Source organism: Urocitellus parryii, chromosome 8, assembly GCF_045843805.1.
Source record: "Urocitellus parryii isolate mUroPar1 chromosome 8, mUroPar1.hap1, whole genome shotgun sequence".
Taxonomy (NCBI): Eukaryota; Metazoa; Chordata; class Mammalia; order Rodentia; family Sciuridae; genus Urocitellus; species Urocitellus parryii.
In genome coordinates, this window is record NC_135538.1 from 51970479 (window position 1) to 51987525 (window position 17047).

General features: G+C 42.8%; 1 protein-coding gene across 1 annotated transcript in view; it reads left to right on the forward strand.

The window, feature by feature from the left end:
* The first annotated feature begins 10720 nt into the window (after window positions 1–10720).
* Window positions 10721–17047, forward strand: part of Slc22a16 (solute carrier family 22 member 16) — a 61900-nt gene continuing 55573 nt past the window's right edge. The window contains exons 1-4 of the mRNA XM_077801483.1: window positions 10721–10803; window positions 10847–11034; window positions 12038–12255; window positions 15220–15335. Coding sequence (XP_077657609.1) covers window positions 10721–10803; window positions 10847–11034; window positions 12038–12255; window positions 15220–15335 — 605 coding nt within the window. The remainder of the gene's footprint in view (window positions 10804–10846; window positions 11035–12037; window positions 12256–15219; window positions 15336–17047) is intronic.

The window sequence follows — 17047 nt, forward strand, 5'->3', positions numbered from 1 at the left end:
GGTGCTTGTTTAATCTTGAAACACTGTCATTTAATCCACCTGCCTATTCATCCATTCACCATTCATTTAAATACTTCATAATCATGCTAGAAACATCTTTTCAATAGCTGCATTATATTTTATTATATAGAAAACATAATCATTTATTTAACCAGCTCTCTGTGAACACTTAGACCTCAATTTGCTTTTATTATTAATAATATTGTATTGAAAGATTTTGCATGCAAAGACATTTGTACATTTCTTTGGTTATTTCTTCATTTTCACAATATTTTGATATTCTTATGATTACAATAGTAACCCATATTTATTATAGAAAAAAGTTGAAATAATAAAATATCTTTATCTGAGGCAATGGGGCTGGTGGATGATTGATTAACTGAAAAAGTTGGTAAAGCAAAGAACTGTAAAAAAAAGAGGAAGTTTATGTAGTTGACCCCAACGCTACTTAAACTGTTCCATAGCATAAAAGGGAAAAAGCTAACCATATTATTTTATATGAAGCCAATACAACATTGAAAACTATATGCAACAATGATTGAACAAATAATCATAGACTAATCTCATTTTTGAATATCAGTGCAACAATCCAACATGAGATGTTAGCAACTTGACTTCAGCAGCACATTAAAGAAATAATAACATTAACAATTAAGAATTATTCCAAGAATACAAAGTTTATTAAAAATCAGGAAATCTACTAACATTGTCTTTTCTCTAGGTACTTGATGGCAAATGAAAAAAATCTAATAGCTGTTCTGGTGAAAATTGTCATCGAGCAATAGGTGGAAAGTTTTATAATATGAGTAAATATATTTATCTCAATCTAAAAGCCAGCCTTGAGCACAATGGAGAAACAATATGTTTCCATTAAAATCAGAAAAAGGCAAAGATGTCTAGTACCATTAAAATTAACATGATTCTACAGACACTAGCTAATTCAATCAGTTAAAAGCAATGAGAGACATAAAAAAGCAGAGGAAACTTGATCACTACTTGCAGAGGACATATCTGGAAAATTTAAAAGCATCATCTGAGAAATGATGTCAAACAATGTGGACAGTAATTTGGCTTGGTAAAAAATATAAATATACAGAAATAGCCTTTTAAATAGAAAACCAATAATCAGTTAGAAGATGTAATAGAAGACCCTACTGACACTGCAACTAAAAAAAGGAGATTAAATTTTTTCAAAGAATATGAAAGTTCAAAAGAAAACTTTTAAAACTCTACTGAGGGAGATAAAAGCAAGTGTGAACAAACAAAAAAGCAAGTCCTGCCTTTGAGCAGAGACTCAACATCAGACTCATTTCAACTTTCCTTACTTTAGAGCAATCTCAGTAAAAATATTATAAGCCATATTTTTTTGACAGCAATTAAAATGCCTCTCAAGTTAATATGAAAAATAAATGGGCAAGACCAGCCAGGAAAATTATGGAAAAGGCCATGAGATATTAGAACATATGATAAATCCATAATGATTCAAACCTTCCAGTGCTGGCATATAATAGGCAGATCAATGCAACAGAATATAAAATCCCCAAACGTAATTATGTGTCATGGTACATGGTCATTCCTGTTGTTCTGGTATACAGTAAGGATGCATTTCAAGTCAGAAGTGGGAAAAAATGGATTCTTACCAAAATTGGGACAGTTTGGGTGATTCTCTGGAAATCAATTAAGTTGGATTTATATTTCATACTTTATACAAAACATATTTTCAACAAAGACATTTAAGAAGTAAAGAGAGGAAGAAAGCATGGAGATATTTTCTTCTTAGAATGGAGAATGAATTTCTAAATATGTTAGGAAACTTAGAAGACTTAAAAGAAAAGTTTGATAAATTGAACTATTATAAAAGCTGAGGACATTCACCATGACAAACATCATCATAAGGAAAATAAAAATTCAAGCAATAAACCAAGGGAAAGCATACAATTCTTATCATCCATAAAGGTTTTGTTTTCCTGCTACATAAAGGGCTCCTACAAATCATTAAGAAAAATATCAACCAATAAAAATGAGAAAAAGATGTGAAGTATAGAAGATAAAACAAAAGGTTCTTAAACATGTGAAAGGCACAGAAAATGGAAAAAAAACTATAAAGAAAAAACATTTTTACATGTCTATTCCATAAATCTCAGAAGTTCACTAACATACTATACGGATGGAAAGGGGAAAATAAACACGATCATAGATATGGAATGGAGTGTAAACTGGCACAATGATGAGGAAGGGTAATTTGGCAATATCTATTAACATTAAAGATATCAACACATTGTTACCCAGAAACTTTTAGGAATTTAGCCAACAAATCGCTCTCGTAGGTGCAAGTGGCATGTGTTTTTATAGCAAAGATATTCATCACAGCATTATTTGTAATCATAAACGTTTGGAAACAACCAAATATTTAGCCATACAAGTTTGGATAATGAATTGTGGTACATTCATATAAAGGAACAATACCGTGCAATTAAAAAAAAAAAAAAGAAAGAAAGAAAAAGCAATGTTGTAACCCTCATGAACTCATCTAAACCTAATTACCACCTAAGGCCCCATTTCCAAATATCATCACCTTGTGGATTAGCACTTTTAACACATGAATCTGGGGAGCCACAGCACCAAATAATTGATAATGGCAGTTACTGCTGGGCCCAAGGGAGTGAACCAGGATATGGCAGATGGAATAGGAAAGGTCATTTCCCCCTGCTCTTTGCACTTGTGGAGAGCAGGCTGTGCTCTGTTGGGTTACTCTGTGTTGTGTAGGACAGCAGTTTTAGGGTGTGCCTAGACTAACTCCATCTTATTGTAGTGACACCCCCTCCTCCCCAGAAAATCGTAATTAAGCTTCTCCAGAAATCTTCACCATAATCGATTTTAGGACTATCAGCACAAGAATCTCTACAAAGTGTTCAATGTAATTAAACTTTTTATTTCCTGTTGCTTTAGCTTGCTTGGCCTGGAAGAGATCAGCAATCCAGATGCTGAATGCCCCTTTACTAGTTTTTCACAAACATTTATGGGCTATCTAATATAAATAATAACATATATAATAGTTTGTAGAAGTGTGCTTGCAAATGCAGAGTGTGATAAGAAAAACAGATTCTTCTAACTAGGCCTCTGGCCTTGGGCTGCAGCTTCACAGAAATGTTTATATTTCAAAGATAAGAGAAGATGTTACTAATTGGGCTCCTTGGAAACAGCTGTCAGGGGGAAAAAAGAAAGGGGAGCAGAAGCTCTCCCCTTCTCAGGTGCTGTCCTTGAAGGATTAACTTGCCCAGAACAGTAAAAGGAAAAGCTGCTTTTGTGCGAACTTCTGCAGACTGTGAACTTCTGAGCCTCTCCCTTACACACTGGGTATAAAGTTCTGAAACTACCTGAACTTGGGATTGGGGGTTGTGGGGGGATTGATTGAGTATAGTGAAAGCTTTGCCCTCTGAGCAAATAAAACTGCTTATGTTCCTATTTGGTGTCTTGCCTTTTTTGTCCCCTGCAACATTATAAAGTAGAAGCTTGTCATGAGTTACTGCATTTTGAGTACACGTGCCAAGGTAGAATGACTCTGTAGCTTGTTTGTACTAGCAGACAACCACCATCTACCCAGCACAGCCATAAGGTATAAACTGATAAATAATTTGTGTTCATAAAAATTACTCAGGAGAACATGTACAATTGGGCATGTCAAATCACATTAAAAACATTAGACACATGAATTTATCAACCCCACTTAAAAGGAGGAGTGGTTCAAACTGTTGCTGAAAGCTCGGTCCTTGTCACTGTTGTTAATCCAATAACAAGCAAACAGTTTTGAGAAAAAGGAAAAAGAAACTTCATTGCTTTGCAGTAAAGGACAAACACAGGTGACTCCTGTCCTAAAGGCTGTGATTTTACCCATCAGCAGGAACAGGCGGCTTTTAAAGATGTGATTCAAAGGCTATATTCCTAGTGTTCTCTGTCAAAGTTGTCATTCACTTCTTAATTTGAGATATAGTCATTTCTGAGATCTTCTGGTACCATCCCCCAAATCTGGATTACTTCTTTCCTCTGGTGGGTGTATACTCAAGGACAGACAAATCTGCCTAAAATGGAGAAGAAAGATAATCCTGTTTCCCATCAGATTAGGGAGGTGGGGAGATTAGGGAGGAGCTGGGAGAAAGGAAAAGAAAGAAACATGTTCATTTTTTAAATAAATTGCAGTGGCAGAGCAGCAAGGTCTGTATTTAAAGCATAAAGTGAGCTGGGCACTGTGGAGCATGCCTGTAATCCCAGTGGCTTGGGAGGCTGAGACAGGAAAATCACGAGTTCTAAACCAGCCTCTGCAATGGTGAGATGCTAAGCACTCAGTAAGACCTGTCTCTAAATAAAATAAAAAATAGGGCTAGGGATGTGGCTCAGTGGTCAAAAGCCCCTGAGTTCATTTGACAGTACTGTTAGGTCGGTTTGACCAAAAAAGAAAAGAAAAAAAGGCATTAAAGTGGGCCATTGTTAGAAAACTATGGCACAGCAGAAGGCTGACCTGTCACTTGGTTACTTGTCATGAGTCTATCCCAGGAAAATCACTATAGCAATGAACTGCTTTTCTGTCCCTGGGCTTCAGCTCAGTGAGGTTTCTCCTGTCCTTGGCCTGGCTCACTTCCCAAACTGACACTTTGAAACTGCCTGTGGTCTGGGCCCTTGCCTTGACAGCTCTGCTCTTTGACAGCTCTGGTACTGGACTTGGTTGGGCTTTTAAACCCTCATTTGACTACCTATAGTGACTTTGCTGGTGATATGGCCTCTTTATAATCAGTGGCTGCTTTAACTCCCAGTAGTTTAGGAAGCTAAGACAGGAGGATTGCAAGTTTGAAACCAGCCTCAACAATTTAGCAATTGCCCTAAGCAATTTAGCAAGATCTTGTCTCAAAATAAAAAATAAAAAGGGCAGGAGATGTAGCTCAGTGGTAAAGTGCCTCTGGATTCAATCCCCAATACATCCCAACCCTCAAAAAAGATTAGAATGGCATAAAAGTGTTGCCAAAAGCTTGATCCTTGTCCCTGATGCCAATCCGATAATGAGGACACAGTTTTGAGAAAAAGAAAAAAGAAACTTTATTGCTTTGCTAGCAAAGGACAAACACAAGGGACCCTAGTCCCAGAAGCTGTGATTCTGCACATCAGCAGGAACAGGGAGCTTTTAAAGAGGTGATTCAAAGGCTACATTCTTGTGTTCTCTGTTGGAGTTGAAGTTCACTTGTTAAGTTGGGAGATAGTCATTTCTGAGATCTTCAGCTATGATCCCCAAAGTCTGGACTACTTCTTTCATCTGGTGGGTGTGTACTCAAGGACAGATAAATCTGCCTAAAATGGGGAAGAAAGGTTATTCTGTTTCCCCTGAGATTTGGGAGTGGCAGAAATTAGGGAGGAGCAGGGAGAGAGGAAGAGAAAGAAACCTGCTCATTAAAAAAAAAAAAAAATCATTTGCTGTAGCAGAGCAGCAAGGGCTGTATTTTAAGTACAAAGTGAATCATGGTTACGAAAGAACTTGCAATTGCCATAGTTACAACCAATAAGTGAAACCAAGAAAAACCAATGAATTTAAACCCAATCAGATCGATGAGCCTTCTGAATTTATTCCAATTCAATGAATTCTGACATTGTGGAAAGACTCAAATGCGTCTGATCTATGTGAATGGTATAGTTTTCGACAGACAGTACCTCTGTCTGTAATTCTCCAATTCTCCCACACCAAACGAGTGTCTAACAATTCAAATTTGATACTATATACCTGAAATGAGCATTGGTTATCACAGGGTTGGGGTTTATTCTAGAAGACCATTCCCACATGGGTTTTGGATCACCCGAGCTTCCCACTGGCCGGCTATAAACTGTTGGTTCCAGAAACCTTCCTCAATGATTTGCTAAGGTGATTCACAGAGCTCAGGAAAACACTTCACTTATACTGGTTTATTTTAAAAGATACAGATGAAGGTACACAGGGCAAGTTCTGGAAGGGACCAAGAGCAGAAATGTAACAGGGGTTCACTTGATGCTCTGACTATATCCCTGTGGCTTTGAAACTTACATGTTTTTTTCCCCAATCTTCTTTTTCCTTCAACTTCTCCTCCCTGATCATTCTGACCTGGCATGGCTTCTTCAAACTCCCTGAAGTCATAAAGATAAAAAATCCCAGTGAACCCTTTTCCTTCTTACTAAAATTCTTACATAAACTGTGTTACATAAGTGACTCAAAACCAACATCCCATGCTGTCCTTGTCAATCAATGCGATTTTTTCCCTCACATCTTTATTTGGGTGGGGAGGTGCCAGGGTGTACCAGGGATTGAACTCAGGGTTACTTGACCACTAAGCCACATCCCTAGCCCTATTTTGTATTTTACTAGAGACAGGGTCTCACTGAGTTGCTTAGCACTTTACTAAATTGCTGAGGCTGGCTTTGAACTCTCGATCCTCCAGCTTTCCACCTCCTAAGCCGCTGGGATTGCAGGCGTGCGCCCCACAACCAATACAATTGTAACAGCCAGTCTGCTATAAACTCCTACTGTTCTTTTCAAAAATCTGTAAACACTCAGACCCCTTCAGATGCCATTTTTGGGGTGCTTATTTTGGGCTGCTACAATTCATGTTTTCTCCCCTGGGTGGCCTTCTGACTTCTTCATTTTCTCTAATAAACTCTTTGTCCTCATACTCAATGTGCATCAACTTGCCTTTTAAGTTGACAGCACACACACACACACACACACACACACACACACACACACACACACATTAAAATACTGCTGGTGGGGCAGTTCTTAGAAAGACTTACCAGCGTTTGACACAATTTGCTGGGCCTCAGATTTCATTTCTTCTTTAAAGTTCTTTCCCATGGGCTATGATTACCCTCTCATCTCTTTGAAGATGTTTACTGCTTTCATGACCTTAGAGGGTCTGAGAATTGTAGGTTTTATATTTGAAGGTGGGTCCTCCAGACTTTATCAAAAGAGGGAAACACTCCATTCACTCAAATCCACCTTGCCATACCACCTGCTTGGAGGAACCAGTCCTTTCAAAGCTGCACCAGGTAGAACCCTCAGCAGGTGTGAAAGTAAAACACACCAGGAACTTGTAGAAATTTTTTAGGGAGGTTGGGAAACTAATGGTTTGAAGTCACCAGATTTGGGTTCCAGTCATTTCAATGGTATCTCTCTAAATCACAGCACTTTTTATATAAGTAGTGTTGGCATCATGGTTATTAGTTGTGGACTTAAGGTAAGAGGAGACTGAGTTTTAACCTGGCTCTACAACTCTCAATCTTGGACAACCTGAAATAGATTACTAAGTTTCTCTGAGACTAATTTTTCTTATCTGAATATGACGATGAGTACAGTATTGATTTTAGTCATGAGAAGTAAATGAGGTAACATTTGTTTGTTAAAGGCTTGGCAAAGTTGTGTTCGCTCTCTCCCCCTGTCACAGATTCTTCTCTGTGTCCCCCCTTCTCTCTCTCTCTCTCCACACACAAACACACACAGAGAGATAAATACAGATGTAAATATATGTGTGGGGGGCTGGGGATGTGGCTCAAGCAGTAGGGCGCTTGCCTGGCATGTGTGCGGCCCGGGTTCGATCCTCAGCACCACATACAAACAAAGATGTTGTGCCCGCTGAAAACTAAAAAATAAATATTAAAAAAAACTCTCTCTCTCTCTCACTCTCTCTCTCTCTCACTCTCTCTCTCTCACTCTCTAGAAAAAATATATATGTATGGGATGATATCTTAAACTCATTTTTGCCCATTCACACAGAGTAGACACAAGCAACTTAACATATTTATTAAATGAAGAACCAAATCTTACAAAAATCCACTTCCTGAAACTTTCTTGTAGGTCTCTACAGCAAGTGACCAATTGCAGTTGCTTGAGGGAGCTACAGAGAACTGGAAGCTGCAGGGTGGAAGGCAGGTGGGGGCAAGATGAGGTCAGGAAATAAAGCCCTTTTTAAAGAAAGGCTATCACAAGAGCAGTGATGGCATTTGGAGAAGACAAAACCCAGGATGAGTTTATCCCCTCAGCTGATCCACCATTCATCCTTCACCTAGCTGACACGGTCAGTGAGGCAGGCTATGGTTCCTTTTGAACTTGTGCAGCATTCCCCATTCAGTGCTCCTCCTATCAGAGGGTCTGAGACAGTGGTGGCAACAGAAGCTCCCTGCAGCTTCCTGGCCTCTGGGTTGAAACTTGGGTGGTGTGACCTTACTCAGGTTATGGGCCCTGATTTCTCTTCTAGCTCTTCCAACAATATTGAAAATAAATAATTCCCTTGCTTATATCCCTTTCTGCTTGACATATCTGGAAAAATTTCCATTTCCAGTGCTTAACTCTAATACATACAGAATATATAAAGCAAGCATATTAAAAAATGGTTTTACAATGAAGTAAATTTATTTCATCAAAAATATATTCAGAAAATTATAAGATTTCTATGTTAGTCAGCTTTTTGTTGCTGTGAGCAAAATACTAGACAAGAACAACTTTGAGGAGGAAAAGCTTAAGTGGGGTCCATGGTTTCAGAGGTTCATGGTCAGTTGATTCTATTGTTCTGGGCTCAAGTGAGGCAGAACATCAGGTGGAAGGATGGTGGAGAAGCACTACTTATCTCATGGAGGCCAAGAAGCAGAGAAAGAGGGGACAAAGGGCAGCAGGGAAGGGACACCCCCAATGCACCTCCTTCAGCCATGTCCCACCTGCCTGCAATTACCATCTGGTTATTCCATTCAAACTATGATGGACCATTAAAGTTCTCATAATCTAATCATTTCACCTCTGAATATTCCTGCATTAATACAAAAATTTGGGGGGACATCTCATTTCTAAACCATAACCTATAGAGGTATGATAATTATCACAAGGGTGTCACTAAAAGCTGGATGATGAAACTTGGGAGACGTGGTCTCCTTCAATACTCACATCAAGGAGGCACTATCATTACCTTCAAGAGAACACTTGGAGAATTAAATGACTCACATAAGATCACATACCCCATAGGTGGTAAGTGGTGGTTCTGACTCCAGAGCCCACTTTTTACACTGGGGAAAAGAGTTGGAATTTCAATTAGTTGGCATCATGGATCAAACATCAAATGACAACTGACCAGGATCCTGTAGGATTAGTAGGACTTAACCAGAAGTGCCATGGGAGAGGGATTTCCAGGCTGAGATCATGATGTGGGCAAAGGTGTGGTGGTATGAGTGAGTGCCATCCTTCATGGAGACTGATGGGTCCTGCAATTCTGGAGCAAAGGGGCTGCGTGGGAGCATGACTCAAGCTGAGACCTGAGAGTAAACAGTAATCCAGCCCCAGGAGGCCTTGGAGGACATGGAGAGGAGGTGAAACTTCACTCTGAAAGCCAAGGATTTTAGAGAAAGCCCTCTAGTAACCAGAGGCATGAACAGATGATGTCCAGTAGAGTTGGGAATAAAGGTCTAAGACAATGAGAGATGGGCAGGCTGGAGAGACCTATAGGTGTGAGGCAAGAACAGAAACCATCTACCTTCACTTGGTTGACTGTCTACCTTGACATCATTTTCCTATTCCAAGGTCTTCATTAATATGACTTTACTATCCAGGGAACTCTTGCCCATGATGAAGGAGGTTATAAATACCTTGCTGTCCATTTCAGGAACATCCCCAAGTAATTTCAATGAACAACAAACTGTTCAACTTTTCAATGGAAAGGTGTGAAACCAGTTTACTCCCCGGGACCTTTGTAAACCCCTTGCCTCAAAATCCACCCTTTGCTGTGTCCTAAACAGTCCTAAACTCTTAGATCGTCATCCTTATTGAATCCCAATCAAGTCTCTCCATTGAATGACTTCTGAAACCAGGCTCATCTGTCTTTGCCCTCCCCTCTCTGAGCAGGGAACAGCTCACTCTTCCTACACAGGGCTTAGCTTTATCAAGTATTTTTGCTGATACTTTCTGGTTTCTAGTCCAGGAGAATATACATGTTCAATTAAGACAGTGCATGTAGGGGGAAGAAGAGAAGAAAAGGCCCCGGATACAAAATGCTGGGGACATTATCATTTGAAGTTAGTGGAGAGGTATCTAGGTATTTTTCTATGGGTAATTAATACTAGCATAAATTCTATCCAGATTCTCTGGTCTTGGGAAGTAGGGCTTTGAGAGAGAAAGAGGAGGTCATTTGGAGCTGGGAGCGTTCAAGTGGGTAGGACACAGTGCTAGGAGTGTGTGTGTGTGTGTGGGGGGGGCAATTGCTTCAGCATGGAAGCAGGGGCATGACAGAGGGGATGGGACAGGAGGATCCTAGGGGGAGTGGAGTGTATTAAAACACTTTACTCTAGAATTTCCCCAGACAGGCTCTGATTGGGCTCTCCCGAGGAAGGTCTTAGACTTGGTGACTGTAGCAGATACTCTGGCCCTGAAAGGTTAATAAAATAGGTACTTGTCACTCCATTTTTCTATATGCTTAACAAAACACTGTTGAAATCTTAAGAACTGTTTGCTAATCTTGTTCCCAGAATGTGTTGTCCCCAACTGCCAAACTGCAAAATGTAACTTCCCTCCCTGCCCTCGCCAAGGAAAGTATATAAGCTCTGCTTAAGCTGTTCTCAGGGCTCTCTCTCTCTTTGCTCTATTCAAGTGAGCTCTGAGCCCTAGCATGCTGGTCCCCAAATAAACCCTTTGCTGTTGCATGAGACAGTCTCTTGGTGGTCTCTTCCTCCCATGCTCGCCCGACCTTTACATTTGGAGGTCCCACCGAGATCCGGCAGTGGCGGACGAGGGATCCCCAATGGGCTCCTCTCAGGGTAAGTAGGGCGCCTCTTTCTGGTTTCTGATTTCTGGTTTTAGGTTTCAGGTTTCAGGGGGGCTTGGCAAAGTGGCTGTTGGTGAAGAGTGTGAGCTCTCTCTGACAGTGGCTGACAGACGTGTCACAGAGCCACAGGCCACGCCCCTGGGGGACGCCCCAGAGGACTCTGGAAATCGAGGAACAGTAGTTTCCTCAACTCAGTATTCTGCAGTATTCTGCTTCGGATTCGGTTTGCCAGCCCATCAGGTTTTGCCGGCTACTCAGTCCTGTCTCAGTGTTGAACGTTTACTGTCTGTCTTTATCGTCTGTGTTGTGTGTCCTTGCTTTCACTGTTTGTGTATCTTTCATTATGGGACAGAGCACTTCAACGCCTCTGTCCCTGACCCTTGATCACTGGACCGAAGTCCGCTTAAGGGCTCAGAATCTTTCTTTTGCAGTAAAACGCCGGACCTGGCAAACTCTCTGTGCCTCAGAATGGCCCACCTTTGGAGTCGGATGGCCCCCAGAAGGATCTTTCTACTTCCCACTAATTCAAAAAGTCAGAGATATTGTCTTTGTCTTTCAGCTGGGGCCACATAGCCATCCAGATCAACGGCCGTATATCTTAACTTGGCAGGACCTCTGCGAATCTCCTCCTCCATGGGTGAAGCCTTTCCTTCTCCCTGCCCCCACTCCTCCTTACCCCACGATTCTATCTCTCAAACCCTCTGCTCCTCCTCCTCCTCTTCCACCCTGTGTTCTCCCTGAGTCTCAAGATTTGACTCTACTGGATTCTCCTCCCCCTCCTTATACCCTGCCCTCATCCCCCAACCCCCAACACCCTCTAAATGATTCCCCTGCTGATGACTCAGCCTCCCCGCCATTGGAGGAAGCTAAGCCAGCCCAGCGCCCTCCAGATGACTCCCCCGTGGCACACACAGCCCCTCCTCCCCTGGAGGGAGCTAACCCAGCTAAAGGAACTCGCAGGCGGCAAATGATTAAAAACCCTGAAGCCCCTGTGATACTTCCCCTCCGTCCTTACGGGCCAATGATAGAGGATGGCCATGGTGGAGAAATGCAAGCCTACCAGTATTGGCCTTTCTCCTCTTCAGATCTATATAACTGGAAAAATAACAATCCCCCTTTTTCCGAGGACCCCACCCGGCTCACAGGTCTGATTGAGTCATTGATGTTTTCACACCAGCCTACTTGGGATGACTGCCAACAACTCTTAGGCACTCTCTTCATGACAGAGGAACGAGAGAGAATCCTCCTGGAAGCTAGAAAAAATATCCTCGGACCAGATGGGCGACCGACACAACTTCCCAACATAATCGAAGCCGACTTCCCCTTGAACCGACCCAACTGGGACCCCAACACCTTTGAAGGTAGGGAGCATCTGTCCACTTATCGCCGGGCTCTAATAGCGGGTCTCCGAACAGCCGCTAGACGGCCAACTAATTTGGCCAAGGTAAGAGAGATTATTCAAGGGCCTAGTGAATCTCCCTCTATGTTTCTGGAGAGAATTATGGAGGCATATAGGAGATATACTCCTTTTGATCCTCAGGCAGAGGATCAAAAGGCATCTGTCATGATGGCCTTTATTGGGCAAGCTGCCCTGGATATTAAAAGAAAGTTACAGTGCTTAGATGGATTACAAGATATGACTTTGAGAGATTTAGTCAGAGAAGCCGAGGAGGTATACTATAAGAGAGAAACTGAGGAAGAGAAGGAACAAAGGAGGGAGAAAGAAAGGGAGCAAAGGGAGGATGAAAGAAGCAAAAGACAGATTGAGGCATTGACTAAGGTCCTGGTCACAACAACAAATAGGCCAGAAATTAAGAGACAGGGAGACAGAAAGGGATACCTGGGCCCACGCCAGAAGCTACCTCTGGCCTCAGATCAATGTGCCTACTGTAGAGAAAAAGGACACTGGGCCAAAGAGTGCCCTAGAAAGAAACAGCCACGCCAGCCAGCCATTCTAACTCTGGAGGATGACTAGGAAAGTCGGGGCTCGGATCCCCTCCCTGAGCTCAGGGTAACTTTTGAAGTGGAGGGGACCCCAGTAAATTTTGAAGTGGATACAGGGGCAGTATACTCAGCCCTTAAGGCCCCATTGGGCCCTCTATCAACTAAAAGGTCTCTAGTTCAAGGGGCTAACGGTAGTAAATATCGGGCTTGGACAACTAAGAGGACCATGGACCTGGGGAAAGGAAAAGTCCATCACTCCTTCCTGGTGATCCCAGAATGCCCAGCCCCATTGATAGGCAGAGATCTGCTCACCAAACTCCAGGCCAGAATAAATTTTAACCCTGAAGGCCCCCAAATGAAATTTCTAAATCCTTCAGTAAAAACTCCTATAGTCATGGCTTTAACTATGTCAGTAAAAGATGAACATCAACTCTTTACACCCCCCAAGGCTGATCAAACAGGCAAGCTACCCCAGAAATGGATAACAGATTACCCAGATGCCTGGGCAGAAACTGCTGGGTTAGGCCTAGCCGTAAAACAACCTCCAATAACAGTGGAGTTAAAAACCTCAGCCTCCCCAATTAATATTAAACAATATCCTCTGAGCAAAGAAGCTAAAGATGGGATAAGGCCCAATATTCAGAAATATCTGGCCTTAGGGGTCCTAAGGCCCTGTCAATCAGCCTGGAACACTCCCCTGCTACCAGTAAAAAAGTCAGGAACTGGGGACTATCGCCCCGTTCAAGACCTAAGAGAGATCAACAACAGAGTGCAGGACATTCACCCCACAGTACCTAATCTGTACAATCTGCTTAACACCCTGAACCCTGAGCGAAAATGGTATACTGTTATGGACTTAAAAGATGCTTTCTTTTGCTTGCCTCTGCATAAAGATAGTCAGTTGCTGTTTGCTTTCAAGTGGGTAGACCCAGAAACCGGAACGTCTGGTCAACTAACTTGGACTAGACTCCCACAGGGGTTCAAAAACTCCCCCACTCTCTTTGATGAAGCCCTCCACAGAGATCTCAACAACTTCAGAACTACGCACCCCGAAGTCACCCTGCTTCAATATGTGGATGACCTGCTACTAACAGCTGACACCAAGGAAAACTGTGTGTCTGGGACCCAAGCACTATTATCCGAGCTTGCTCAACTTGGGTATAGAGCTTCTGCCAAAAAGGGCCAAATTTACCAGCAAGAAGTAATCTTCCTGGGCTATTCCCTTAGGGGTGGTAAACGATGGCTCACTGAGCCCAGAAAACAAACTGTTGTGCAAATACCACCCCCATCTAACAGGAGGCAACTCAGATAGTTTCTTGGGACTGCTGGCTTTTGCAGGTTATGGATACCTGGGTTTGCAACCTTAGCTGCTCCTTTATACCCGTTGTTAAAGGGAGATGCCCAATTCCAATGGACCCCTGAGCACCAAAAAGCTTTTGATAACATCAAAAGGGCACTGCTATCTGCTCCGGCCTTAGCACTCCCAGATGTAAAAAAACCCTTTACTCTCTACATTGAAGAAAAGAAATAAATAGCACGAGGAGTGCTCACTCAGACTCTAGGACCCTGGAAAAGGCCTATAGCCTACTTGTCTAAAAAGCTGGACCCAGTGGCTAGTGGATGGCCCCATTGCCTAAAAGCTAAAGCAGCGGCGGCCCTACTAATCAAGGATGCTGATAAGTTAATGCTGGGGCAGAAGCTGTTATAGCCCCCCATGCCCTAGAGAGCATCATCCGCCAGCCACCAGACAGATGGCTATCAAACTCTAGAATAACACACTATCAGAGCCTGTTGCTCGACAAGGACAGAATAACACTGGGACCCCCCGCCCCACTTAACCTGGCTACACTACTACCTGAACAATCATCAGGACCCGTCACTCATGACTGTCAACATATACTGGCAGAAGAAACCAGTATACGACGGGATTTAAAGGATCAGCCACTGCCCCACCCTGAGGTCATATGGTTCACTGATGGCAGCAGCTTCCTCCAGGACGATACATTTTCAGGATGGATTGAAGCCTTCCCCACAAAAAAAGAAACGGCGCAAATGGTGGTCAAGAAGATCCTGGAAGATATTTTTCCAAGATACGGCCTGCCTAAGGTAATAGGGTCTGATAATGTACCGGTGTTCGTGGCCCAGGTAAGTCAGGGGTTAGCCAGGACCCTGGGGATTAATTGGAGGTTACATTGTGCTTATAGACCCCAGAGCCCAGGACAGGTAAAAAAAAATAAATAAATAAATAGAACCATTAAAGAGACCTTAACGAAATTAAGCTTGGAGACCGGCATAAAAGATTGGACTATGCTCCTGCCTTATGCACTGTTTCGTGCAAGAAATACTCCCTCTGTTTCTTTGTGTAACCTTATCCCCTATGAAATTCTCTATGGTGCCCCTCCTCCAGTAAGGGACCTAACCCCAACGCTAAGACCTAACGATTCCTTTCACACCCCCTTGCTAGACAGACTTAAAGCTCTTGAAAGAACCCAGCGATACCTGTGGAAACAGCTGGCCACTGCCTACCAACCTGGGGACGAAGGGACTCCACACGGATATCAAGTGGGAGACTTCATCTATGTAAGACGACATCAGGTGTCATCCCTGGAACCCCGCTGGAAAGGACCATACCAGGTGCTACTTATAACACCTACAGCGGTAAAGGTAGATAGATTCACTTCCTGGATCCATGCCTCTCATCTCAAGCATGCGCCCTGTCCAGACTCTTGCTGGAAACTAAAAAAGACTGGTAACCCTTTCAAATTGTGTATTAACCATGTTGATAGGGCTATAGACTCTCCCCTTGACCACCAGTAGTCCTAACCCTCATCAGCCCGTTCAGCAGCGATGGCTGATCACAAATCCTACTGGGAAAGAAGTATAGTCTATCTCACATACAGCCCCTTTAGGGACCTGGTGGCCATCTCTCCACCCAGACATTTGTCAGCTGGCTATAGGTCTTTCCTATTGGGATATCCCTGATGAAGAGGACCCCACTAAAATTCCATTAAATCCCTTCCGTACCATAGATAATGAAAACAAACATTATGGATGTAGGGACACTCGAGCCAGATGCAGGTTGGCTAGCCTAGATTACTATGTTTGCCCGGCGGACTATTGAAGCCACAAACAGTCACGGCTGTGTGGGGGAAAAGCCGACTTCTTCTGTAAGTCATGGGGATGTGAGCATACAGGGGCTGCCTGGTGGAACCCAAACTCCTCATCAAATTCAGTAGACAGCATTGGCCATATTACCAATTAGACAACCAAAACCGATGGCCCCCAGAGGGGTCTCTAGATCCTCAAATTCTGCGTGACCTTTTTAACTTCTACAAGTGCTCAAAAGGGTGGAAGGAGATTCCCCTATGTGGAGGCCTTTTCCCTCCTTCGCTCACATCCCGAACTATGCTTCTCCAATAGATCCTCACCCTCAGCCTTCTGCTCCAGACTCTCTGCTATCCACGGAGCTGCTCTCAGCCCCGCCTTCCCCGTCTTCCCCCTCTGTACCAGGCCCACAGAAAAGTCTTAACTGACCTTCTCCAGAAGTCTTCACCATGGCTGACTTTAGGACTTTCAGCAAAAGAGTCCCTATAAAAGAGTTCAGTATAGATAAACTTCCTGTTTTTGTGTTGCCCTGTTTTACTTGACCACTGGCTGGAAAAATCAGCACTCCTAAGCTAGACACCCCCTTACTAGTTTTTCACAAAATATGTGAACAAGGCCTCTGGCCTTGAGCTGGGGCTTCACAGAGATGGCTACATTTCTAAGATAAAAAAGTTACCAACTGGGCTCCATGGTAACAGCTGGCAGGGGGAAAAAAAAGGGGAAAAAAAAAGCTCTCCCCCTCCCTGGTGTCCTTGAAAAGTTAACTTGCCCAGAACAGAGAAAAAAACAGAAACAAAAACTGCTTTTTGTGAACTTCTGCAGACTGTGAACTTCTGAGCCCCTTCCCTTACATGTTGGGTACAAAATTCTAAAGCTACCTAAACTTGGGGTTCAGGGGATTAATTGATTACAACAGAAGCAATGCCCTCTGAATCCGGTTGCAACCAAATAGGACTGTTTCTCTGTCTTGGGTACTATCTTAGGTGCCTTGCCTTGTCCGCCCCTACAACAGTATAATTCTATATACTTAAACATTGTTTATGTTTTCATAAAATGGTCAACAGATGTAATTAATTATGTAATGGTGAAGATGTTTCCCAGAGTGCTCTATCATGACGCAGGTTCATTTGAAGATCAAATAGGGGGGCATACAACCCGGTTCCGCCGGGAACCTGTATCCCTCACTT